This window comes from Cynocephalus volans, chromosome 14 (genome assembly GCF_027409185.1).
Source record: "Cynocephalus volans isolate mCynVol1 chromosome 14, mCynVol1.pri, whole genome shotgun sequence".
Lineage (NCBI taxonomy): Eukaryota > Metazoa > Chordata > Mammalia > Dermoptera > Cynocephalidae > Cynocephalus > Cynocephalus volans.
This window is the reverse complement of record NC_084473.1, coordinates 58,495,656-58,522,060: the sequence shown is the minus strand read 5'-3', so window position 1 is coordinate 58,522,060 and position 26,405 is coordinate 58,495,656. Positions and strand designations below refer to the sequence as shown.

The 26,405-nt window shown below is 37.6% G+C and overlaps 1 protein-coding gene across 2 annotated transcripts in view; it reads right to left on the bottom strand.

The window, feature by feature from the left end:
• COMMD1 (copper metabolism domain containing 1) overlaps positions 1–26,405 on the bottom strand; it is a 159,221-nt gene that overhangs the window by 44,178 nt on the left and 88,638 nt on the right. The window contains exon 3 of one of the 2 annotated variants that reach the window (XM_063078730.1): positions 15,824–15,883. The exons of the other annotated variant lie outside the window; for it this stretch is intronic. Coding sequence (XP_062934800.1) covers positions 15,824–15,883 — 60 coding nt within the window. The remainder of the gene's footprint in view (positions 1–15,823; positions 15,884–26,405) is intronic. 2 annotated transcript variants of the gene reach the window in all.

Genomic DNA, 26,405 nt, shown 5'->3' with positions numbered 1-26,405 from the left:
AAACTTAACATGTCTAAAAAAATAAATTCTGGTGCTGTATGTCCTGAGTTGAAATCCTAGTTCTATCACTATGTAAGCTGTGAGCCAATGGGTAAATTACTGAAACTCTCTGAACCTGAGTAGTTCCTTCAGCAAAGAATGTCTAAAAAAGGTAATGTATATAAAAAGTCCTGAGCACAGTGCCTGGCACACAGAAAACATTCAAAACATATTAGTGATCTTCTCTCCCAAACTAGCTATTTACCCTATGTTCCCTTATTTCTCCAAGGAGTATCACTATCCTTCCAGTCACCAACCTCAAACTTCCATGGTTCTCTCTGACATCTTCCTTTTCCTTGTGGCTAACACCTAGTTAGTTGTCAAATCTTTCTCTTCTGCCCGAATAATCCAATTGAAACCAACAAACATTTATGGAACACCCACTGTGTTCAGAGTCACTCTACTCAAGTATATGGGGATAGAAAGAAGAATAAGATATACAACCCACTTTCAAGAAGGTCACAGTGCATTATCTCCAAACACTTAAATCATTATAATCTATTCTTGTCTCTCCACTGCCACAACCACTACCTTTAGTTCTTCATCTTCTACCACTTGGACTACTGCATTAATCTCCTATAGAGGCTTCCACTGCTAGTTTTTTTATTCCAATATGTACAAATTATTCACCATGAACAGATTAGCTCTCTAAAATATACCCATAATTATTTCACTTCTTCACTCAATAATCTTCTATATTGCCTTTTAGATCAAGACCAACAAAAAAAAAACCTTTTTTTTTTTTGGTGGCTGGCTGGTTCAGGGATCTGAACTCATAACCTCGGTGTTATAAGGCTGCACTCTAACCAACTGAGCTAACTGGCCATCCCCCTCAAGTGACTTCCGAACTTACAAAACATAGCCCCTGCATCTGACTCTGCCAACTTACCCAATCTTATTCCTTTTATATACCCTTGATATAGTCAAGAAATCACCTGCTTTTCTTGGTATGTGCCACTATTCTATTTCTAGTTCCTCTCCTTTGCTCTCACTACTCTTCCTACTTGAAATGACCTCTCTCTCCCATCTCTGTTGTCTCAAACCTACCTACGGGCTTGAGCCAAAGACATCTGCTTTAATGCAGCCCTCTCAGATGCCAACCCCACCCTCTCTTACTTCATCTTAGTCCCTCTTAGTACTTTATCTGTCCAGTTTCCTAGCAATCATCCTTTCTTAACAAAGATCACAGTTATGTACATCACAGCTCTTTTCCTCCACAAGTGTCTGATTCTTTATTGCATCTACATGGTGTTCTGAACATAGTAAATGTTCAATACATTACTAACCAGTTGATGAAAGGCTGAGAGTTTGGACCATAATCAGTCACAGTCAGAGAGAATGAGAAAAGCTAAACCCACTACACAGCTCACAAATACAGCCTAAATGGCTAAGATAGTAAGAAAGGGATATCACATACGTAGGGTCTTTTCCTTTCCCGTTATCATAGTTTCCACCCACAGAATTCAGAGGAAAAGTTCTAGGGAAATTACACCCAGTGTGATCTCAGACTCTGGAATATTCCAGCAACTCAGCTGGAAAATACCTTTCTCTAGGACTTCCAAATCATTATATCGCCATGTGACAACATATCGTTCATACAAATTAGATGTCAATAACTTTATTGCTTAATTTTTATTTCAATTATCATTTATTGAGCTGCTACCCTGAGCAAGAAGACACTTAAACATGTGTTGTTAGTATCTGAATTGTGAACTGCAGCTCTCAGAATGGGCTGGGAGCTAGAGAGATCTGGAGCCAGGTGAGCAGAAGAAGTATAACCAATAAAGGATGAGATTTGAAATCTAGTTCTTCCAGGTATTATGAAGCTTTGGGAAATTCATTTAAGAAAGCCATTTATACAGTTTCATTCTGTTCAACTACAAAATGGGAGTTACAATGCTTATGCCATATGATTATATCCAGAGTTAATGGAGACAGCATACACAGGGACTCTAGCCAGAGGCTGATACATTATAGATAATCTTTTTTTTAAATTCGGAGATTCCTTAAAGATCAAGTTGTGGAATGGGGGTGAGGAAGTAGGGGTAAGGACTGTGATAAACTGGAGAGACTTCTAAATTGCCTTTTAAAGAGGATGGCCACTATTCCATTCTAGCCAATTATTGCTACACAGAAACACAGGCCCAGTGAAGTTTTTCACTGTTTTAAGGAAGAGTCAGAAAGTTCACATTAATGTAAACTCTACTGTTTTTTAAAAACATTGACATGTAATTCAATTTTTAAAAAACGTGTGCACCAAATAAAACATCTGCTAGCTAAAACCTGTAAGTCACCAGTTTGCAATCTATGCCTTAATGGCTAAGAGGGAAGGGAGAAGCAGTGAAGCAAACATAGCTATCTTGTTAGAAGCTTCAAAGACTTGGTGAGAGTGGAAGGTAATGCTTAGTTATGATTTCAAAACTTGGTTCTTAAGTTTTTCCCTGTGCTGAGAAAGTGAAAATACACAAGAAAGAGTAGACAAACTAGATACTGCTGTTCAGAGACAATGCCAAATACAAAAAGCAGAGGCCTTATATATTATTTAGCCCTCTAGGTACAGTGTTGTATATTACAGAATTTCTTTGGTCTTTGTCCCTGGCTTCTTATAGACAACATCTAAACCCTTGAAACTTTCTTGTAGCATCTTTGTTATTCATTGTGGGCCCTGGTAGTTTATACTAATGAGGTAACTCATTGTGGACCCCTAAACAGCTTATGCTAATGAGATAACTCAAGCTTGGGGCAAACCAAGCTAGAAAAACCAACCATGTGATTAGAGGGTTGGGGCTTTGAGCCATATATCAGCCCAATCGCTGGGGCCAGCAGGACTGGAGACTGGGTTCAATAGTGGCCAATGATTCAATCATGCCTATATAATAAAACCCCAATAAAAACTCTGGACACATAAGCTCAGTAGAGATTCCTGGTTGATGAACACATTCATAAGGTAAGAGGATGACATACTCTGTTTCCAAGGGGAAAGGACATGGAAGCTCTACATTTGGAACCCTCACGGACTTCTTTATTTCTGATCCTTATTTATACCCTTTATAATTTAACTGTAAACCTATGTATAGTGTTTTCCTGTGAGTGCTCCAGCTAATTATCAAACCTAAGAGGGTTTGTGGGAATCCCCCAGATTTGTAGCCAGTTGTTTAGAACTGCAGGTAGCCTGGGATGACTGAACTCACAACAGGCGTCTCAAATGAGGGAAGTCTTGCTGGGAACTGTGTCTAACCTGTAGGGTCTATGCTAACTCTAGGTGGTTAGCAACAGAATTGAAATACTCCAGTACTGCAAGAGCATATCCCCTAAGTGTTAAGACTTAACACTATTAACACATTTGAAAGATCTGAATTGTCAATGTCAGAAAGAATTCCAATCTCAGGAGTAATAGAAGCCAACAATTTAGGTTATAGTCTGAATTCAACAGCTTGTATCTCAGCCACAAGTGATAATGTTAGCAAAGCAAGTGCCAAATGTTACATTGAGAAGACAAAGTCAAATTGGAAATTATCTCTCTCTTAAAGCAAAATAGAAAATTAACACCAATTCACCCTCAAAAATTTCTCATCACAAGTCTGCCAGCCAAGAAATATAACCAGTGAGGGTTTGTCCTTCAGGCCCCAGCAGTATGTATTATTACTTATTTTCACTCCACTTCAAGTCCTTGCCCTCCCCAGCACCACCATTAACCCCTTTCCCTTCAATTAGCCTCCCACCTGAGTTTCTACTCCTAACTCTAACTGAGCTCTAATTATTTTCTCAAGTCAAATAAAGTGCCTAGCCTTAACCAATGAAAGCTTCTTCTTTTATCACATCATTTCCTATCAGATTGTTAACTTATTTTGGCTGTCTCATAAAACCTTCAAATCTCCCATATCTGCCTCTGTCCTTATAATACAGAGTCCTAAAACACAGACAGTTAATATCATGTTAAAACTTGATGTTAACACCAGAAAAAGTAAAAATAGAGCCAGAATATAAAGAGCTAGAATATAAATAAAAGGCAGAATATCTGCCTTTTTAATGTAAAGCCATGATTCTCCAAACCCAGCTATGACTCTAGACAAAACTATTTTATAAAGTTGGACTGACTGACCGTGAAAGTGGTATTCCCATTCTCTAAAAAGGTCTTTAGGTCTTTTTTTTTTCACCTAGCTGAAGAATTGATACAATACCACTGTCGCTCCCCCTCACCCCCCCAGTTCTTATTGCCCATTCAATATGATATTAGTTGTGGGGTTGTCATACATAGCCTTTATTGTATTAAGATATTTTTGTTATACACCTAATTTGTTGAGAGCCTTTATCATGAAGGGATGATGAATTTTATCAAATGTGAGATGATCATATGATTTGTTTAATTCTGTTGATGTAATGTATTACATCTATTGATTTGCATATGTTTAACCATCCTTGCATCCCTGGGATAAATCTCACTTGATCATGGCGTATAACCTTTGTTTTGTTTTGTTTTTTGTCAGCTGGCCAAAATAGGGATTGAACCCTGGGCCTCAGTGTTATCAGTATCATGCTCAAACCAACTGAGCTAACCAGCTAGCCATGCTGTATAATCTTTAGTTTTTGTGGCCAGCTGGTACACGGATCTGGACAGTACAATCTTTTTGATGTGATGTTGGATTGGGTTTGCTAATATTTTACTAAGAATTTTTGCATTTTTGTTCATTAGGGATATTCGCCTATAGTTTTTTTTGTTGTGTCCTTGTCTGGTTTTAGTATCAGGGTAATGCTGAGCTTGTAGTATAAGTTTGGAAGAATTCCATTCACTTAAATTTTCTGAAATAGTTTAAGAAATATTGGTATTAATTCTTTAAACGTTTGGTAGAACTCAGCTGTAAAGTTATCTGGTCCTGGGCTTTTTTTTCTTAGAGACATTTTATTAATGATTCATTCTTGTTACTTGTTACTGGTCTATTTGGGTTTTCTATTTCTTCTTGATTCAGTTTTGATAGGTTGTATGTGTCCAGGAATCTATCTGTTTCCTCTAGGTTTGAATATTTATTGGTGTGTAGTCATTCATTATTGTCTGTGATGATCCTTTGTATTTCAGTGCTGTCTGTTGTAATGTCTCCATTTGCATTTCTGATTTTGTTTTGTTTTTTTGACAGCTGGCTGGTACGGGGATCCAAACACTTGACCTGTTGTTACAAAGCTGCACTCTAACCAACTGAGCTAACGAGTCAGGAAACATTTCTGATTTTATTTAAGTCTTTTCTCTTTCTTTCTTGGTTAGCCTGGCTAAAGATTTATTGATTGTTTCTTTTTTTAAAAAAACTCAATTTTTTGTCTGATAGATCTTGTTACTGATATCTACTTTTATTCTATTATGGTCAGAAAAAATACTTGATATGATTTTGATTTTCTTTTTTTTAACTTACTGAGACTTACTTTGTGGCCTGATATAATGAGGTCAATCCTAGAGAATGTTCCATGTGCTGAGGAAAGAATGTGTACTCTGTAGCTATTGGATGAAATTTTCTTTTTATGTCTGTTAGGTCTATCTGGTCTATGGTGCCATTTAAATCCAATGTTTCCTTGTTGGTCTTCTGACTTGATGATCTGTCCAATGCTGATAGTGGGGTGTTACAGTTGTAACTATTATTTTGTTGGTATCTATCTCTCCCTTTAGATCTGATAATATTTGCTTTATATATCTGGGTGCTCCGGCATTGGTGTGTGTGTGTGTGTGTGTGTGTGTGTGTGTGTGTGTGTGTGTGTGTGTGTGTGTGTGTGTGTGTGTGTAATTGTAATATCCTCTTGCTTTACTGATCCCTTTATCATTACATAGTGCCCTTCTTTGTCTCTTAGTAGAGATTTTTATTTAAAGTCTGTTTTGTCTTAGCTACTCCTGTTCACTTTTGTTTTCCATTTGTATGGAATAACTTTTTGCCATCCCTTCACTTTCAATCCATGTGTGTCTTTGCAGGTAAGGTGTTTCTTGTAGACAGCATATGGATGGGTCATGTTTTCTTATCCATTCAGCCAGTATATGGCTTTTAATTGGAACACTTAATCCATCTACATTCAAGGTTATTATTGATATGTGAGGTCTTACTCCTGTCATTTTGTTGGTTGTTTTCCGACTGTTTTGTGCATTCTTTGTTTCTTTCTTCCTCTCTTAATGTTTATCCCTGCGGCTTGGTGGTTTTCTGTATTGATAAGGATTGATTCCTCTTTCTAATTTGTGTATCTTTCTACCAGTAAGTTTTATATTTTCTGGTATTTTCATGATGTTTGTTATTGTACTTTCTCTCCTAGATGTAGGACTCCCCTAAGCATTTCTTATAAGGCTGGTCTGGTGGTGATAAATTCCCTTAATTTTTGCTTGTCTGAGAAAGACTTTATTTCTCCTTCATTTCTGAAGGATAGCTTTGCTGGGGATAATATTCTTGGCTTGCAGTATTTTTCTTTCAGTACTTTGAATATATCATCCCATAATTTCCTGGCCTGTAGGGTTTTTGCTGAGGACTCTGCTGTTCTTCTAATGAAGATTCCCTTATAAGTGACTGATGTTTTTCTCTTGCTGTTTTTAGAATTCTTTTTGTCTGTAACTTTGGATAGTTTGACTACAATGTGTCCTAGAAAGGACCTATATGGGTTGAATCTGTTCGGGGACCTTTGAGCTTCCTGGATTTGGATGTTTGCATCTTTCTCAAGACTAGGGAGTTTTCAGCTACTATTTCATTAAATAGGTTGTTAACATTTTTTGTTTTCTTGTCCTTCTGGAAGGCCCATAATCCAGATATTTGTTTGCCTGAAAATATCCCATAGATCTGGTAGGCTTCATTCATTCCTTTTTTTTTTTTTTTGTCATCCTCTGTTATTTCAAAATTGCTATTTTCAAGATCAGAAATTCTTTCCTGTGCTTGAACTAGATTTTTGTTAGACTCTCAGATGCATTTTTTGTTTCACTCAATGAATTGTTCAATCAATTGTTCAATGACAATTGTTCAATTGTCAATGATTTGTTTGATTTTTTTGAATGATCTCTCTCTCTTTAATTTCTCATTCAGATCACGAATTCTGATTTCAATGAATTGTTTGTCTGTATTCTCTTGTATCTCTGTGAGTTTCCTTAAGATAATTAATTTAAATTCCTTTTCCAGAAAGTTGGCAGTTTCCAATTCTTTGGGATCATTTATTAAAGCATTATTTTGGTTGTTGGTGGTATCATTATCTTTTTTTCATGTTTCTTTGTTCCCTGTGTTGATGCCCATGCATCTGGTGGAAAAGTCACCTCTTTGAGTTATGTAGAGTGGCTTATGTGGGGAAAGACTTTCACCTGCAAATGTGTCCTAGGATGTCAACTGGGTATAGTACAATGGCTTTGTTCTGGTTGGGTGCAGCAGTGCATATTCTATGTAGTTTCTTCAGCTGTAATCCACTTTCACTATGTCTGCAAGTGACTCAGTGGTCTATGTTTGGGAGGTTTGTGGTGTAAGTGTCAGCTTTTCTGGACAAGGGTTCACTGGGTTGGTTCACAATCTGGGGGTGTGCGTGTGCACCCTGTGCGTCAGTCATCTAATGAGTTGGCTCACTGGGGATGTGGTTGTTGGACTGAGTCTCAGGCTAGGGGTGTGGGTATATAACATGTCAGGGTCTCTGGGACTGGTTTGCCAGTGGCAGGGTCACTGTGCTGCCTTTTTGACTAGGGATGGGCCCACAAGGGCACATCAGCCAGGCTGTTTCTCACATCGATGTATATGAATGTGATGACTCCAAGACTTGGGGGTGAGTCTCCCAGAGGCATGACAGCTGAGCTGTTTCTCTGTGCCAGGGGCATGAGTGCACTCTGGATTGGCTAGCTCAGTGTGGGTCTGCTGGTAGCTAGTCCACTGTGCCAATTCTTGGGGCCAGATGTGAGGTCATGCTTCCCTTTGTGGTTCAGGAGCTGGTCTGCCAAGTGGGAGGCTGCTGAGCCACTTCTCAGGAAATGGGCAAGGCCATTGGGTGGGCTGCAGTGAGTGGACCTGTCCAGCTGCTTCTCTGAGGGTGGATGGGGCCACTAGGCAGGCCTGCAATGAGGGGCCTATCAAGCCCCTTCTCGGGTGGTGGGCTGGGCCCCTAGGCAGAACTGTTCAGGATAGAACCACCTGGTTGCTTCTCTGGGAGAGCACTGGTGCAGTTTATTTCTACCAGCCTGAGGGCGTATTCATTAGGGTAGAGACCCTCAGCTGTTTTTCCAGGTTGAGGGCTCAGGCATACACAACTCAGTCAGCTGTCAGGGGTTGGGGGATTGGGGGTACGGTAAGGAAGGGGAGGTAGTCCTCCTAAGTTGGGTCTATTTGATCTCTGGCTGGGGATGGGGGCGTGCATCAGTTCAGCAAGTCTAGGGTTGGCTTCCTAGACTGCAGAACCAGAATCACAGCTGCTGTCAGCCCAGGCTTTAAGCCACCGGGATCACGGCATTGTAGCCTCCTGAGTGTGCACGTTGGAACAAAGATGGAGCCTTAAGGCTAGGGAAGCACTGTGGCTACTGGCCCCAGGGCAGGGCACACTCCTGGAATGGCTCTGGTTTCAAGACTGCACAGTTGTGCATTGACATGGGGCATGAGGGTTGGGGGTGGGGAGTACACATTATGTGATCCTCTTCTATGTGAAGTATGCATAAAACAAATGTACTTCACAGGGCCTGGTTTTCCAAAGCCTTGCAGTTTCAAATATTGACCTTGCAAAGGACAGGAAATTTTCCCCAAGCTATATAGTCTCTGTTGTAAGATAAAAAATTGTAACACAGCAAGACTGCTGGCTCAAAGACAGACAGGTTACTGATTGATATGTAAAGATACCAGGAAATTGCTGTAAGAAGAGAATGTTTGCTAAAATCAAGCTTTTGTTAGTGGATCAACTTAACTGCATTATAGAATGTCACCTTGCTTTTCTTACTGAATGTTACCAGCTTCTATTGTTAAACTTGTTAAACTGTACTGAGAAAAAAACCCCACCTATGTTCTCTTCCTGTAACTTCCTGGTCTAGAGAATAAATGCAGGAAGAGAACACCAATTCGTGGTTAATTTCCCAAGTGGAAGGAATGCCTCTATCTTGAGGGTTCCAGGAGATTAACCCCTTTTCAGGGCTTCTCACTGCTCAGAAAGATGGGCTTTGAGTAATCTTTGGTGGCTCCGTCACCCAGGGGAAAAGGGGTGACAAATCTGTGGGAGGCTAAGCAACAGTTCTAGAGCAATGCAGTGCATGTATTCTAGGCAGTTCCCCACACTTGGCTCTGGGGTTGTCCTGCAAAAGGATCTGTACACCTTTGTGGTGAGGATGGAGATTTGTGTTGTCCTCTGTCTAGCTTTTCATCACAAGGGAAAATCCCTTCTGCCCCAATCCTGGTGGCAGAGACATGGTGTACCTCTCTCTCCTCTCTACGCTGCCATCCTGGGCTTTTGTGCTCCACAGGGATCTCACCAGTTTCCTCCTGCACTCTTACACTCCAACAAATGCTCCCTCAACATTTAGCTTCTGTTAGTTGTTCTGGTTCTTTTCTGTAGTAGGAACACACCCCAGGCACCTCTAGTTCACCATAATGTCCTGCCTTTGGAGTCTATATTCTACTTAACTGACCTATATTTATCCTTTTTATGGGACCACAACTGAATGGCTTTGATTTGGTTCACTATATTTTGATAATGTGTTTCTTAGTTACCTGGTATTTGAGAGGGTAATCAGTATCCTATAAATAGAAAATAAGATTATGAATTAATACAAATCAATTCTAGTACAAGTCCTATCATCAGTGACCTGTCAGGGCTCAGAACACGATAACTCAAAATATGGCACTTTGCCATATCAAGTATTTTAAACTGAAGGAAATTGAGAAAAGAGTAGAAGCAGAAAGGGTTCTCTGACCTTCTCTCTTGAAGACTCTTTTGTGACAGGTGTCCTGCCCTATATCTAGAGGAAAAGTATGTTACACAGAGAGGCCAAGAAGAATCTAAACAAACAGGTGTGATATCATAAAAATATATATTTGGTCTTCATCCCCGTCTTCTCATATATAACTCCTAAAATCCTTAGAATCTCTAGGTGATAAGAGTCTTTTCACATGCTAATGATGTCTGACAGTCCCCAGGTAGCTTGAGAATGGGGGCTGGTCACAGGAAAGACCAAGGCAGGACTTCCAGTCCCACCCCCCAACTTCCTGTGAGAGCGGAGGGACTTTAGCTTAAGCTGATCACCAATGTCCAATGACTTAATCAATCATGCCTATGTAATGAAGCTTTCATAAAAACCCACGATAGCTGGGTTCAGACAGCTTCTGGATAGCTGAACATGTGGAGGTTCCGGAAGAGTGGCACACCTGGGGAAGGCATGGAAGCTCCGCACCGCTTTCCCCATACCTTGTCCTATGTATCTCTTCATCTGTATCCTTTGTAATACTCTTTATAATTAACCAGTAAATAAAAGTACATGTTTTCCTGATTTCTGTGAGCTGCTCAAGCAAACTAATCAAACCGAAGGAGGGGGCTGTGGGAACTCTGATTTATAGTTGGTTGGTCAGAAGTTCGAGAAGCCTGGACTTGAGACTGTCATCTGAAGTGGGGAGCAGTCCTCACCCTGTGCAATCTGATGCTATCTCCAAGTATAGTGTTGGAATTGAGTTGGAGGACACCCTGCTGGCGTCCACTGAAGAATTGCTGGCTTGCTTGCCAGGGGGGGAAACTCCCACATATGTGGTCACAGAAGTCAGTCTTCTGTGTTGATGACTGTACTCTGCAAGAGCACAGGAAAGACTGTGTGTTTTTCCCTCTCCTACTCACAGGCCTTGCTAAGTTCCCCCAGTTTATTACCATTGAGTCATACCCACCTTTTGTCCAATCATACTTCTACATAACACTTCTGTCCATTCTTCATCAAACCTAAGTATAAAAATAGTCTTCACTGGGTCTTTGGGTCTTCATTTTTGAAGTCACCCATGTCATGTAAAATAAATATGTATGCTTTTCTGTTATCGATCTGTCTTTTGTTATAGGGGTGTCGGCCATGAATCTTGTAATGGGTTAGAAAAAGATACCTTTTCTCCCCTGCAAAATGAAGTCACATAACTGGGTCTTGGGGAAAATGATACCTATCACCAAAGGATTTTTGAAGGTAAGATGAGAAAACAGATAGGAAAATGCCTTGAATGAGCTGTACAAATAAAACATTTATTCCGTTTTCATTTAGGAGACTTTTTTAAAATAATTTTTTGTTCTTTTTGGAAGTCTAATGCATCCTTTCCTCTACATTTGATATTGAAACTCGAACCTAGCACTTTAGCAATAACAAATAGCCCATCAAATCTCTGTAGATTTGATCTTGATTTGCATCTCTGATCAGTCATTATAGAAGTGAAACAGCTCAAAATATCCCCTCATTATCCCTTGGGAATTTAGGCATTTTTCATAATCACTTTCATGAAGATATTTTATCCTCTTCTTTTCCCTCAGTCTACAGTATAGGTATTTAAATGCTCAATGAAGATCATCTTAAGAGTTAAAAATCACAGTAATGATAAAAAAAGGGGGGGATTTCTATAGGTCATTTCAGGAAATAACTGTGAGATTAGAAATGATAAATAATTCAATAACCCAGTTGTCCTCTCTCCAATTTTATCTTTCAAAAGAAATGAAGAGAAGTACCCTCAGCCAATTCAAATTAAGCCTGAGTAATGCCAGTTTAAGTGTCTATAGTCAGCCAAATTGAGTGGGAAATTCTGATGTACTTCTGGGGTGGTAAATGGAAAGAACCAACCACTATACCTGGGTTGTCACACACTCCTTCCATTGTGACTAGCTACTTCCCATTCTTCTCTCCTCTTCTCTTATTTTCTTTCACAGCTTTTTAAACTCTAATTTAATAATTAAACTGCATAACAGAATTCAAATCATCACAAAGAGCTTTCCAGTTAAAGAGATTTTCTCCTATTCTGAATTACACAGAAATATTTAGGTTAATTTTTGCCTTGAGGTATAATCTATCAAAAGGTCCACCCAGAAGACTTTTATTAAAAACAAACTAATAATTATAATAAACATCATGTCCTCCTCATCTAAATGATATTATTCCTGAAGGAGCATTTGAAATGAAAGTAACAAATTTCAGATTCCCTTTATAGTAAGTGCATACAAAATGTCACTACTGTCCTTTTCTGGGTCGTGGTAGCCTGAAGTTATAATTAGTTTTGATTCATATATTTTGAATATTTGTATCCTATTAATAGAATTTCAAGCTTCATCACCCATTTGCCAGGTAAAAACATACTCATATTATTTTGACAATGACAAATACTGATCCAATAAGGCTGACTGTGTTCCTTTGAATTATATACAAGGGTATTTCAAAAAGTTCACAGAAAAATGGAATTAAAATGTAAATCCTTCCATGGATTTTTTGAAGACCCCTTGTATTTGCATCCATCCATGCAGAATAACTTCAATAATACTATCTGAATTAAAGTAGCAGGAGAGTTTAGTTTCTGAGAACATGCTGGACAAAATGTCATTAAAAATATCTCTCAAAAGACATTTAGAAAAGTTGAATAAATATAACACATATTTTTAAATAAATGGATAAGCTCACAAAAAAGCAAGTAGGCCAAGAATAAAGAGGGAGTTGAAAATCAGTGGACTTCACTAGCCTGAGGCCCATACAAGGCAGAGAGGAGAGTGAGACTCCTATATGTAGCTGCAACTTGCAGAGAGCTTTTCAGCAAAAGGGTAAACAAGTCAAAAATCTACTTACCACAAGAGAAGGTAACAAAGAGATCATGTGAGCTCTCAATTTAAAATTATAAAACATGGGAAGAAAAAAGCTACCACAAATGAGAATAAGCAGAAACAAATAACAGAATTTAGACCTTTGAGAAATTCACAAAATGAAATCATCTTATACTGGATGAAGAATATTTTTTTTTTTAAATGACCAGACAGATTTGAAAGAGTCAAATAGAATTTCTAGAAATGAAAATATAATCGTTAAATTCAAGTGGCTGCTCTAATCTCAAAAAGTGCACACACTGATGCTGAAGTTTATACAAAAGAGATTGTTAATTTTTGTATAAAAACTTCTAACAAGGATGCAGGCCAAATCTTTTACCCAAATGTATTTAGAGTAAGTAATGCAGCAACATTTTTGTGTGTGTGTGTGACCGGTAAGGGGATTGTAACCCTTGGCTTGGTGTCGCCCGCACTGTGCTCAGCCAGTGAGCGCACCGGCGATCCCTATATAGGATCCGAACCTGCGGCAGGAACACTGCTGTGCTCCCAGCCTCGCACTCTCCTGAGTGAGCCACGGGGTTGGCCTGCAACATTTCTTTAAATGTAGTCCTGTGCTTTCCTTTACTTTTTTGAGGGAATGTTTTCATAATGTTAGAAGCAACTTAGGTTTGTATTTAAAACATTCTTTTGAGTCCACAGAATATGAATTTTAAGAATAGGAAAAAAAAAAAGAAAAGAAAACAGCACAATGAAAAGCAAAGTGTAAAGAACCACGTAAATGTGAAATTTCTCAGGTTCTAAAATATTTTAGTATTTAGAGATTTTCCCTCATAAACACGTGCCACCAGACACAAAAAGATCTAGAGAGCTACACAAGTGCATGCTTGCTATTGAAAAAAAACAACTCAAAGTGCAATTCCAATTAGAGTAAGTTTATTATCTAGGGATGGTCCAGGTGTGATGTGTTTAACTGTTTCATTGTTACTCAACAACAGCTGGTTAAACAGGTGTGCCCTTTTGGCTTGTTGCTCTGTCTTGTAAATTGAATACAGTTGGTGGGCAATGCATTATTTTATTACTACTAGGTGATGATGAAACAATAGTACAAGTAGCAGATGTTTTATTAGCAGCACTCCACCAGGACAATGTTTGAAGACATTAACAAGTCTCATTAATTCATAGGCTCCATAAGACCAAAAAACAATCTAAAAGCAAACTGCAATATTCTTTTGTATTAATCTTGGATGAGAATCAAATAATTTAGATCTAAAAACTGCTAATTACATAGAGATAAATTTTACTGATAATTTTATTGATATAATTCTTCTTCTTCTTATTATTATTTGGGCTGCTGGCCACTACGGGAATCCAAACCCTTGACAATATTATTGATATTAATAGACTGCCCAAATGTGTGAGTATATACAAATTAGAGAAAGGTGAGACTGTAAGCACCTTGCACATTGTTCTACTTTCCTCCTTCAGGGAGCAGACTCTTTCCCATTAAGTATGGTTCTTTATTTTTCATTGAGCTGTGTTTTTCTATTATCACACCTCAAATTCTATGAACCTGATATGACATTTCAACTACATTAGTTGCATCTAACATTTAAAAAAAAAAAAACACAAAAAACCCCACTTCCCATGATACTAGAATGTCTAGCTAGGCAAAGCCATATGGAAATACTTATAACACTTAAAATATAAATAAACAGGGACATTTGTTTCTAAAGGTTTTAAAGAAAATAAGTTAAATCAATCTTGAAATCATAGAAAAACATTTGGTTAATGCAAGAGCTGGGACTACAATTTAGGTCTCTTGAAACACACTCAGGTTTTTCCCTATATCATCTTGCCTTATTTCCAAATTTGAATAATGGTATAGAATACCAATAACATTTATGTCCCTGGTGTTGAGAATAGCCAAGGAAAGGAACCCTAAGTCATTGCTTGGAGTCCTCTTTCCCCATTCTCCTTTCCAAAACAGCTTTTACATGGCTTTTTTTTTAAACCAAAGGAAAATGCCAAGATCAAGTGTTCAGATATTCTTGCCAGCCAAAACAAGGAAACAAAACAAAAACGAACCAAAGAAAAATAGTCTACTTCCACTAATGGAAGAGTAGTTTGTGTTTAACTTATCATCTCACAAATGTGAATTATAAATACTGGACAAAACAAAACAAGAAGAACAAAAACTATCTGAAGGAACTGAGAAGCAACAGCAGACAGAAATTGCTGGAGAGCTGACACTTAGGAATGGCACTGGCTGGGAGAGTTCACTGCCTCCCCCCAACGCTTTAAAAATTTTTTTAAAAACTTATTTATATTATTTTTTAACTGACATGTATTAATTGTACATATTTATGGGGTACAGAGTTCAATTTCAATATTTAAAAAATTTTAGGCAGCTTTTTGCCAAGGGCAGGCTCCAGTGAGTGCTGGGTTGGCAGCTAAAACTCAGGTAGAAACCTGCAGTCTTACTGGCTTAAGGAACCAAGAGGACAGAGTTTCAGGACACTGAACCAACCAAAAATTGAGGGAAAATCCTTTAAGACAGACACCACAGAGAAGAAACCTATACTCTGTATATAAACTACTGAGATTGCTGGCCGACAAGAAATTTCTGTACGCGTAGGACAGATTCTACGAAGCCCAGATAAAGCTAAAATATCGGAACAAAAATGTCAGCATGTTCCCACTGCAGGGGAGAGAGAGCTTGGTGTTAAATTCAACCAAGTTAATTACTTGCAAACACAAACGAACTTCAACATTCATCAGACGATCCTAATAGAATCCATGAGGCAGAAAAGGTATTTGAAAAAACAACGGCCAAAAGGTTAGCAAATTTAGTAAAAGATACAAATGTACAAATTCAAGAAGTACAGTCAGTCCCAAGCAAGATGAATACAAAGAAATCCACACCTAGGCACATCATATTCAAACTGCTGAAAGGCAAACATAAAGAGGAAATCTTGAAAGCAGCCAAAGAAAAACAACAAATCATGTGAGAAAAGGCTTCAAAAAGTTTACCGAAAAACGGGCTGGCCAGTTAGCTCACCTGGTTACAGTGCCACTTGGTAACACCTAGGTCAAGGGTTTGGGTCCCCTTACTGGCCAGCTGCCAAAAAAACAAACAAAAATCATCATAGAAAAATGGCATTAAAAGATAAAATAAAATATATAAACTCTATTTCTCAAAGTAAGTATTATCAACTTCAAGACACTTGGTGTAAGCAATGATACTAGCCATTTAGTTTATCCCTAAAGAACTGAGGGTCCTGGAAATTTAAACATATCAATGCAGTCTTTTTTACATTATTAACTGAAGAAAAATGGGTGCCCTTTAAAGATTTTTTAAGATTGGAAACAAAAAGAAGTCACAAGGAGCCAAATCAGGACAATAACGTGGATATCTCATGATTTCCCATCAAAACTCTCACAAAATTGTCCTTGTTTGATGAGAGGAATGAGCAAGTTCATTACCATGGTGGAAAAGGGACCTCTCTGGTGAAGCTTTCCTGGTGTTTTTCTGCTAAAGCTTTGGCTAACTTTCTCAAAACACTCTCATAACAATAAGCAGATGTTATCGTCTTTGGCCCTCCAGAAAGTCAACAAGCTAAAAAAACAATCCAGAAAAACTTGCCATGTCCTCTGCTCTTGGCTGGTCTACTTTTGCTCTGACTGGGCCACTTCCACCACTTGGTAGCCATTGCTTTGATTGTGCTTTGTCTTCAGGATCATACAGGTGATATATACATTTCATTTCTTGTTAAAATTCTTCAAAGAAATGCTTCAGGATCTTGATCCCACTTTAAAATTTCAATTGAAAGCTCTGTTCTTGTCTGCAGCTGATCTGGGCACAACAGTTTTGGCATCCATCCAGCAGAAAGTTTGCTCAACTGTAATTTTTCAGTCAGAACTGTATAAGTTAGACCTATTTCTGTTCATTGTTGGTCCTCTTCAATTAGGGAACAAACAAGAGTTAATTTTTTTCCTCACGAATTGATATGGATGGTCTGCCATTGGGGGCTTCATCTTCAAAATAGTCTTATCCCTTCTTAAAATGAGTTATCGATTTGTAAACTGCTGATTTCTTTGAGGCATTGTCCCCATAAATTTTTCAAAAAGCATCAATGATTTCACCATTTTTCTTCCACTCAAGCTTCACCATCAATTTGATGTATGTTCTTGCTTCAATTTTAGCAGAATTCACATTGCTCTGATAGGGGCTCTTTTCAAATTAATGTCTTATGCTACTGAGTGCCTCAAACTAGATCCTGTTTAGACATGTTGTAACAAGTTAGTATGAGTTTATTTTGGTGCAGTCAATTTTTGAAATCCATGCAATTTTTCCTTTCCTTCTTTCTTTTTTTTTTTTGGCAGCTGGCCATTATGGAGATCCAAACCCGTGACCTTGGTGTTATGAGGCTGCACTCTAACCAACTGAGTTAACCAGCCAGCCCTGCAGTTTTTTCATAATACACAATTTCCATAAACTTTTTGAAGACACCTGGTACAGAAGAATACACATGACAACAGACTTTACCTTGGAAACTATGGAGACCAAAAGATAGTGGAACAACATATTTAAATTCCTGAAAGAAAAACTGTCAACATAGAATTCCATATTTAGTAAAAATATCCACCAAGAATAAACATAAAAATTTTTTTAGATAAAAACTAAACAAACTCCTTGCCAACATACCTGCACAACAAGAAATGCTAAGGGAACATCTTCAAACTGATTGGAGACAAAACTAGATGGAGAAACAGATCTTTAGAAAGAAATGAAGATCAGTAGAAGTGATAAACATATGGTATGATAAACATATAAGGTATGTTTTACTGTCTCCTAATTTATTTAATATACATATGACTACTTAAGCAAAAGTTATAATATTGTAAAATGGAGTGTACCACACAAAGATAAAAAACTACATAACTATTGCATAAAAGACAAGACATAAAATTCTGTGGTTGTAAGATTCTTCTATTTTACATAAAATGGTATTCCTTTAATTCAAAGCATAGTGTGGACTTAACACCCTTATCAGAGTAACTGATATAATGAATAGATGAAAAAGAATAAATACGCACACAGATCATGTAAACAGCACTATTAGTTAACTTAATCTAATTGACATTTGTAAAATACTACTTCAAGTTTAATTAGAGTTAAGGACAGAGCAAATAGGGACAAACTTTCTGCATGTAGGATACTACTAGATAACAACAAAAAAATTTAAAAACCTTTCTTCTTTCCTTATGAGATTGAAAAATGATTCCAAATAGATTTGGTTCATATATATATATATATATATATATATATAGAACTGAAGGGTAGGCAGCTCTTGGCTGGTCTACTGAGAAGATGTGGTTCATATATATATATATATATATATATATATATATATATATATATATATAGAGAGAGAGAGAGAGAGAGAGAGAGAGAGAGAGAGAGAGAGAGAGAGAGAGAGAGAGAGAGAGAGAACTGAAGGGTAGGCAGCTAAAAAAGAAATATGAGATATGGCAGTAAACTGAAGTCTGATATTTTATTTATTTATTTTTTGTTTTGTTTTGTTTTTGGCAGCTGGCAGATATGGGGATCCGAACCCATGACTTTGGTGTTATAAGGCTGCATTCTAAGCAACTGAGCAACCAGCCAACCTGAGTCTGATATTTTGAAGAGACATTCCTAAAGACACTCAAGAAACTGGTAACATTGGTTGCTTCCAGGGAGGGGAAGTAAAGCACAGAAATGGGAGGAAAACATTTTTTAATTGTAAAATATATTGCACATACCAGCCAGCTGCCAAAAATGAAATAATAAAAATAAAATAAAATAAAATATATTGCACATATAACATTGTATGTAAAATGTTTGCACACAGTTTAAAGAACAAGAGTAAAACAATAGCCCTTGTACCTACCTACTGGGCCAAGAAATAGAATATTACCCTTTCCCCAGAACTTCACATGGGTCCTTCCTTAACCACATTCTTGGAGGAAGACTTTTTGTGATATACCCTTGCAAATTTGAATTTCTTACAATGTGTTGCTCAATAAAAAAAAATGCAAAATTGAAAAAAAAAAAAATGAAGAGATATTCCTAGACTACCTAGTCATTAGTAAGCAGAGGCATCTTCAGTGAATAGTAACTGCTATTTTTATTTAATCTTCAACTGGCCAAAATACAAGCTATTCCCTTTGCCTGAAGCTACATCCAGTAACACCAGCTTTGCTGGTATTTCCAAAGGCTCAGATTCATAGACCAATTTCAAGATGAGAATAGGGCCTGGCATCTTTGAATAAAACAATGTGTGTTTAGTGGGTGAAAGCCTGTACACTCAGTGTTCCTTAGTCCAAAGTTAGAAGATATTTGACAATCTTCTCAAATGTCTAAATCTTCACAGAAAAATAGGTTTGGAGTATTGTTTGGCCTTAAAAGTATCTTTTCAATTTCTTGTAAATACTTTTGGAGGTAAAGGCTTTTATTTGTCTTAATATCTCATCTGTGTCAAAGGGTTGTTTTTACCAGTGACACCATTATCTATCCCAGTGCCACCATACAAAATGCATAAAAATAGCTCAGTAATTATTCAACCTCTTTTATTAATAAAACTAGCAAAAGAAAACACAAATCAACTTTACAAATGTGATTTATAAAGCAAAGAAAACTAGAAGCATTTTTTGTTATAAACAAATCAAAGATCCAGAATTTTTAATCCAGACAGTAGAAACTGATTCATTTAAAATAAACTAAAGCCATGAATAAAAGAAGTTTCAGGCAGAAGAATATCATATGTTAGATGATGGCACCTACTGACTAAATGTAATATTGCGTCCCTACATCAGTCATGGAAAGCTGGAAGAAGAGCAAAGTTTCTGGTGGCACCAACCTAAACAATCCCTAGCATCTCTTCCGGGTAGGGAGTACAGCAGTGTGAAGTGAAAAATGGTGCTCAAAGGTCAAGGAAAATTCCCACACTAAAGACCATAACACCAACAAAAAGTAAGCTGACAGAGGTGTACTAAAACCCTCAGGAAGGTAAATCAATCCTGAAAATACATAATTTCAAGGATTCCAACTTTAACTTTCTTCCTGAAATATTTTAATTTTGTCTTTTGGATTTTAAGGACATTATGTCCAATTTCACCATGAAAAATAAAAGTAAGATTCACTTGACATAAATTATTTTAAAGGAAAACTATACTCTGAAAAGTAAGAGATACATTTCATAAATGATTCCTCACTGAAAGAAACCGTGGATAGGAAAAGAAAATGAGTTTTACAGCTGGGAGAATTGTGTTCAACCCTCTACCACTGCTACTAATTTGTATGGTCTTGAGTCCACTGCTTAGCGTCTTTGAACTTTTGTCTTCCTTTATGTACCTTAAAATATTGTTTTAAGAACTGGCACATAAGAGGTACTCTCAAAAAATGGTTATAGTTATAATTATTATAAATTTTTCCCAGGAAGGCTTCGGGCAATGAAACTACATATTACTATGCCAGAAAATATATGACCAGTTAAAAGTTTCATAATTCCTATGGAATTCCTGGTCCGAAGCACATTTTTGTTTAGTAGAAAGTGCTTTAAATAGGGGAAAAGAACATCTCAGATATTTAATTTTAACTTCCAGAAGACAGAAAATACTATCTGGCAAATCTCACATTTAATACTCCACGTGCAGATGTATTCCTTCATCAGATAGGGCTGTGCTTTCATAACTACCTACCCAAAACTGGCCAGCTATGCTCAAAATTGCTACCTGGGCTAACCAACCCTCGTGGTATGATGCAAGGCGCAGTTTACTTTCCCTGACATTTAAAAGGCATGTGCTGTGCAAGAGCTAGAAAAATCAGCCAGCATCACCTAATGGTGGTGCTATTCTCACTTCACTAAACAAAAGTTAAGCTTGTTAATCAACTCCTCAATGAAAAGCCATTCTGATACTCTTATCAGGTAAAGGGAAGAGCAGAAACTTGTTCTCTTTAAGGCAGGAACAGTTACTAAGACTTTTCTGAATAAGACCTATTGCTCATGTTTGTCTCTGATTTCACAAGCTGCGGAATTTAAATAAATATTCAGGTTAGGGATGGCTTCCTAAAGAAAATGTGAAGCTCATATTCTCTGCTTGAAGGAAAGAAGAAAGGAAATGGCATCCAACCCAGCTAAGCAGAGTAGATTAACAACAGTCAGATTCAGAAATGTGCTAACCCAATTTTCAGGCATAATTTTCTGGCCCTTCAAAGACTGGAAATGAATACAAGCATCTTGGACTTGATTTCTCTTGGGAATGGCAGGGAAAGTTAAAGTTTTCTCCAAGCTAAGCTTCTTTTATCTACTTATGTTCTTAGAGAGAAACTGTGAATGAAAATCAATATACATTTTAAAAAATACATACACACAAATATACACACACATATATATATATATGAATACGTATACAGAGTCATTATCTTCCTTTAGAAATGAAATTTCAAGGAAGACAGTCAACAAATCTTATTTTTAAAAAAGGAGGAAAGAATAATGCTCTAGATCATGGAAAATTAGAAAAAGAAAGACCTTAGGCTACTATGATGATAAATTCTACAAGAAAATTCAAAATCATTTTGGATTTCTCAGTTATTGGGTATTGCTGCTGTTATTAACAGTATCTTTATTACATTATATATTGTGAAAAATGCCCTCACCCGTCCATGGCCAAAGGATGGACACAGAGACCATGAGGTACAGCGAAGCGAGACTTTAATTAAGGTCTTGCAAGGTTTGGGTGTCTGACGGGCAGGCACACGGAAAAGAGGTGTAGCAGGCAATTTATTCCCTAGTGCGCAATTCCATGCCCCCGCCTCCTCATTCGTCCAGATGCACAATCTTTCCGGATGATACTTAAGATTACTCCAATTTATCATCCCCTTGTAAGAAATTTCTTTGTCTGAGGGTTCAGGAAAAGCCCACGAAAAAGGCCCCTGGAAACTATGTGAAAGGAGAAACATTAGGAAATGAAGAGAACAATAAAGGGCTATTTCAAGGAGAACTTAGCCCTTTGAAGTAAACAATTAAGGGTTGGTTACCCATTCTGAGATCAAGGAGAACTTTATCTATTTAGCAACCCCCCAGGAATGGGCTGGACCAGTCAGACAACTTTCAGGCTGGGTCTGAATTATTTCTGAAAATGGATCACTTAGATTATTTTCTCACATATATTTTGATCCATTGGTTTTTAAAATCAGTATCTGAAAACAACTCTATGAGGTAAACAAAATGAATTCTCTTTTACACACAAAAAACTGAGAGAGATGTTAAGTCACTTGTCTAACACTTCAAAACTAGTTAACAGGATAGCCAGAACTGGAAATTAGGTTTCCTAACTCCTAGGTCTTTCTGTGAATTTAGCAGTTTCAAATTTTATTTTAACCCCAGAATCCTCTTTCAAACTAGATCTTTTGAACACAGACTATCTCAATCATCTCCACTAATTTAACACACAAAATTGGAGCTACTCTAACTGAAGTAGACATTAGGGCCAGAGCCATGTATACCCATGCTGACCCTTCCCTCCCCCATAACAGACTTTAAGATTCTTTTGGGAAATATCATGACTCCAAGGAACAAGGGGTAAAACACCACCACCAGAGATTATCTCCTCTGACTCATTCCCAAGGGAAATCCACAAAGTTCCAATCCAAATATGAATGAGACTAATAACCAATAAAATGACAGTACTCATAGCTACCATATCTAAGACTTTCATAGTCATAAAAGTATGACTGATATAGTCATAAATGTATGTATGATAAATGGAAATAAAAGCAAAACATATCCCAAATGTGCCATCCCAAAGATCACAGCCACACAGGCTTTACTAATTTCTAAACTGCTCCTACGCACTGTGTGATATGATAGGAAGGGGTGAGGCAGGTGTATTCCATTTCTTGGCAATATTATCATCTCATTTACAATTATGACATTTAAATTCTACCTAAGCTATGTGTCTCCAAAGTTCAATATATATGCCTTTTCTCATTTTTTTTTTTAAAGATGACCAGTAAGGGGATCTTAACCCTTGACTTGGTGTTGTCAGCACCACGTTCTCCTGAGTGAGCTAACCGTCCATCCCTATATAGGGATCCGAACCCGTGGCCTTGGTGTTTTCAGAACCACACTCTCCCAAGTGAGGCATGGGCTGGCCCTATATGTGAAACAATAAGGGACAAACGCAAGGGAGCTCGCTGGAGAAGTTCCGATTTTATTTAGCGAGTACATCTGTTTTATAGGGTTAGAAGAGAGTTGATAGGTTTACAGGGGACACGGGGCATTTGGGGATTGGATGGATTATATTGCTAAGGGGCCAGGAATAGGGAGCCTGTGCTGATTGGCGTGCGATTCGCGCCGGCGGGAAGGTATTGTGGCGCAGGCGGGAAGGAAAAAGGCAGAAGAGAAGGGTAGCCAGCGCCATGATGGGGAGCGGCCGAAAAAGGGTTCTCATACGACCTAATAATATGCGTTTTTTTAAATACAATATCTTACGTGCAGGACATCTTAAGAACTATTCTAGTTAAATGGGTGAAGGGTGGGGGAAACCAGCCAAACCTCCCCAAAGCAGCCCAAGGCTCTGGGAACACTAAAATGGAGGCACGCTGGCAAAAGTAAAGGGTTTATTTCCAGGTTTCCAAATGGTTCTTGAAATGCAAATGATGGACAACATATGTTGTTGATGGACTGACATCTGAAGCAGAGGCAAGAACACCTTGTTTATAGGCATAAGTAAATGTACTTGAATGCAAAGTACAGCATAAACTTCCAGTCTACACCCACCTGAGTAAACCATTACTTATCACTATTCCACGCAAGGTTCATGAAAACAAAAAAGAAAGCATTATTTTAAAAAATCCTACTACAAACTTTTCAGGATTTGGGCAATAATCACCAGTAGGTCAGGTTTATTAATCCCAGGTGCCAAACAAAATCTCAAACTTAATTTACCTTTGAAAATAAACCTCAAGCTCAGAAGAGAACCAAGGTGGAGATGGGTGATAGTCTATGTACAAAAAACTACCAAACAGTGAGAGACTACATCTACAAAAAGAATCAGGAAAATCAGAACTGATGTTAAACTTTAAATCATTTTAAGTCAGGAAACAACAACAGAAAAGAAAACACAAAACAAAACCCCTTGCATCAGCTCCAGAGAAGCCATTGTCAATTAGATCCACTTCTTTCTAACTACCAAACACATTTCATCATCCAATAAATTAGCTGTTGTACCCAAAAATATATCCGGAAGTTGTAACACACAATAATTTGAAAACTATGTGCAGAAAAGGATAGCCATCTGGAATGTAAGTTTGTTTTCTTCTTGCCTGTGCTACAAATTACTCATGTGAACTATAAAGAAAGTAGTTTTCTCCTGAGCCTTTTTATTTGTTAAAAATTCTATAGAATTTGAAAAAAACAGACAAAATTGAAAACATTTTTTGAAAAAATTCTATAGACGTTTCTCAGAAGACATATAAATGGCCAACAGATGCATGAAATAATGCTCAACATCACTAATCATCAGGGAAATGCAAATCAAAACCACACTGAGATATCATCTCACCCCAGTTAGACTGGCTACTATCAGAAAGACAGAGAATAACAAATGCTGACAAGGATGCAGAGAAAGGGGAACTGTCCTATACTGTTAGTGGGACTGTAAATTGGTGCACCCATTGAAGAAAACAGCAGTTTCTCAAACAACTACAAATAGAACAACCACACAGTCCAGCAATCCCACAACTGTGAATATACCCAAAGGAATGGAAATCATCTTGTCAAAGTGATATCTGCATTCCCTGTAATAGAAAAGTGTAACTTTAACCTACACTATTTGCCTGTATAACTTTAACCTGCACAAATTGTAATAGAAAAGTATAACTTTAACCTGCACAAATTGTTCCTGTAAGCACTTACTAAAAATGGGGAAACATATCTAAAGGTATTTTAAGTGAAGCAGCCTTTAAGAGGTCAGGCAGAGGTCAAGGCAGGACCAGACACACATTCCAGGAACCAGCCGGTCCCAAGAACCAACCAGCCCTCTTATCTTCAGGACACCTGGCAGAGCCCAGGGAAGATTGAAAAATGTGCTGTCCCTTATCGGGGTGCTAGCCTGTTGAGCCTGACCATAAATCTTAAGGCGCTTCAGCTAATTAACAGCTGACCCTGTCATGAAAGCCTCTGTCCAAGGAAAGTGTATAAAAACTCTAATATCAAAGAGCTCGGGGCCACTTTTCCGAAAGGCAAAGCGTCCCAGCTTGCTGGAAAATAAAATTCCTCTTGCCTGATTGCAGCGTCTCTTGTCTTGTGGTGGATTTGTGTGGGATTTGTGCTTTTAGTGCACGAGTCTTACACCCATGTTTATCACAGCTCTGTTTACAGTAGCCAAGATATGGAACTAACCTAAATGTCCATCGACGGACAACTGGATAAGGAAAATGTGGTATATTTACACAATGGAATACTACTCAGCCATAAAAAAGAATGAAATTCTGCCATTCACAGCAACATGGATGACCTTGTAGAAAATTATGTTACGTGAAATAAACCAGGCACAGAAAGAGAAATACCACATGTTCTCACTCATAAGTGGGAGCAAAGAAATAAAAACAGAAAGACAGAAAGAACATTGAAAGACAGAAAGAAAGAAAGAAACAGCAATCACAGTAATATGTTGAACTTTCAGAAGGAGAGAACAGAACTGTGGTTACTAGAAGTGGGAAAGAGAAGGTGGAGGGGGGTTAGTGAGAAATTGGTTAATGAATACAAAGAATGATTAAGTTTTGTAATGATGAATATACTAATTACGCTGATTTGATCATCACATATTATATACATAAGTACTGATAGTCAACTTTGTACCCAATTAATGTATAATCAATTATGATTCAATAAAAAAAGGTATTCTAATAGCTGGTATACTTACTTCACATTATTGGTGTTAGGATATGATAAAATAATATATGCCAAAATATGCTTTAAAGTACTAAATATCATCTAATTAAAGACATCCATTTTGGGGCTGTCCAGTTACCTCATTTGGTTGGAGCCTGGTGCTGGTAACATTAAGGTCCTGGGTTCAGACACACATCCATTTCTCTCTCTCTCTCTCTCTCTCTCTCTCTCTCTCTCTCTCTCTCACACACACACACACACACACACACACACACACACACACCCATTTTACCAGTCAATCATAGCAAACAGAAGGTTTAACTTATCTTCTCTAACTAAACTTGAAAATATTCCAAATTAATTTACCATTGTTGACTCAAGAAGAAAAACTCCCTGCACCTCTATGCTAAGAAACCATCCTATCTTGATAGCTACAGATGATATACACAATGTAGCTCTCTGAGCATTACAGAGATAGAACTGTGAGAATCCTTATCAATCAGAGGTCACTGACAACTACAACTTATTTCAATTGCCTGAGCAGTTTTTCAGTTGGGCTTTGAGTTCTAATGTAACATATATTCATTGAAATAAGTGGGGGGGGGGGCATATACTGTGAAAACTTCTAGAGAAAGCATTAAATGAGAGGTGTCATCTTTTTAAAAAAAAAAATGTAACAATATACAAAATGACACAAGT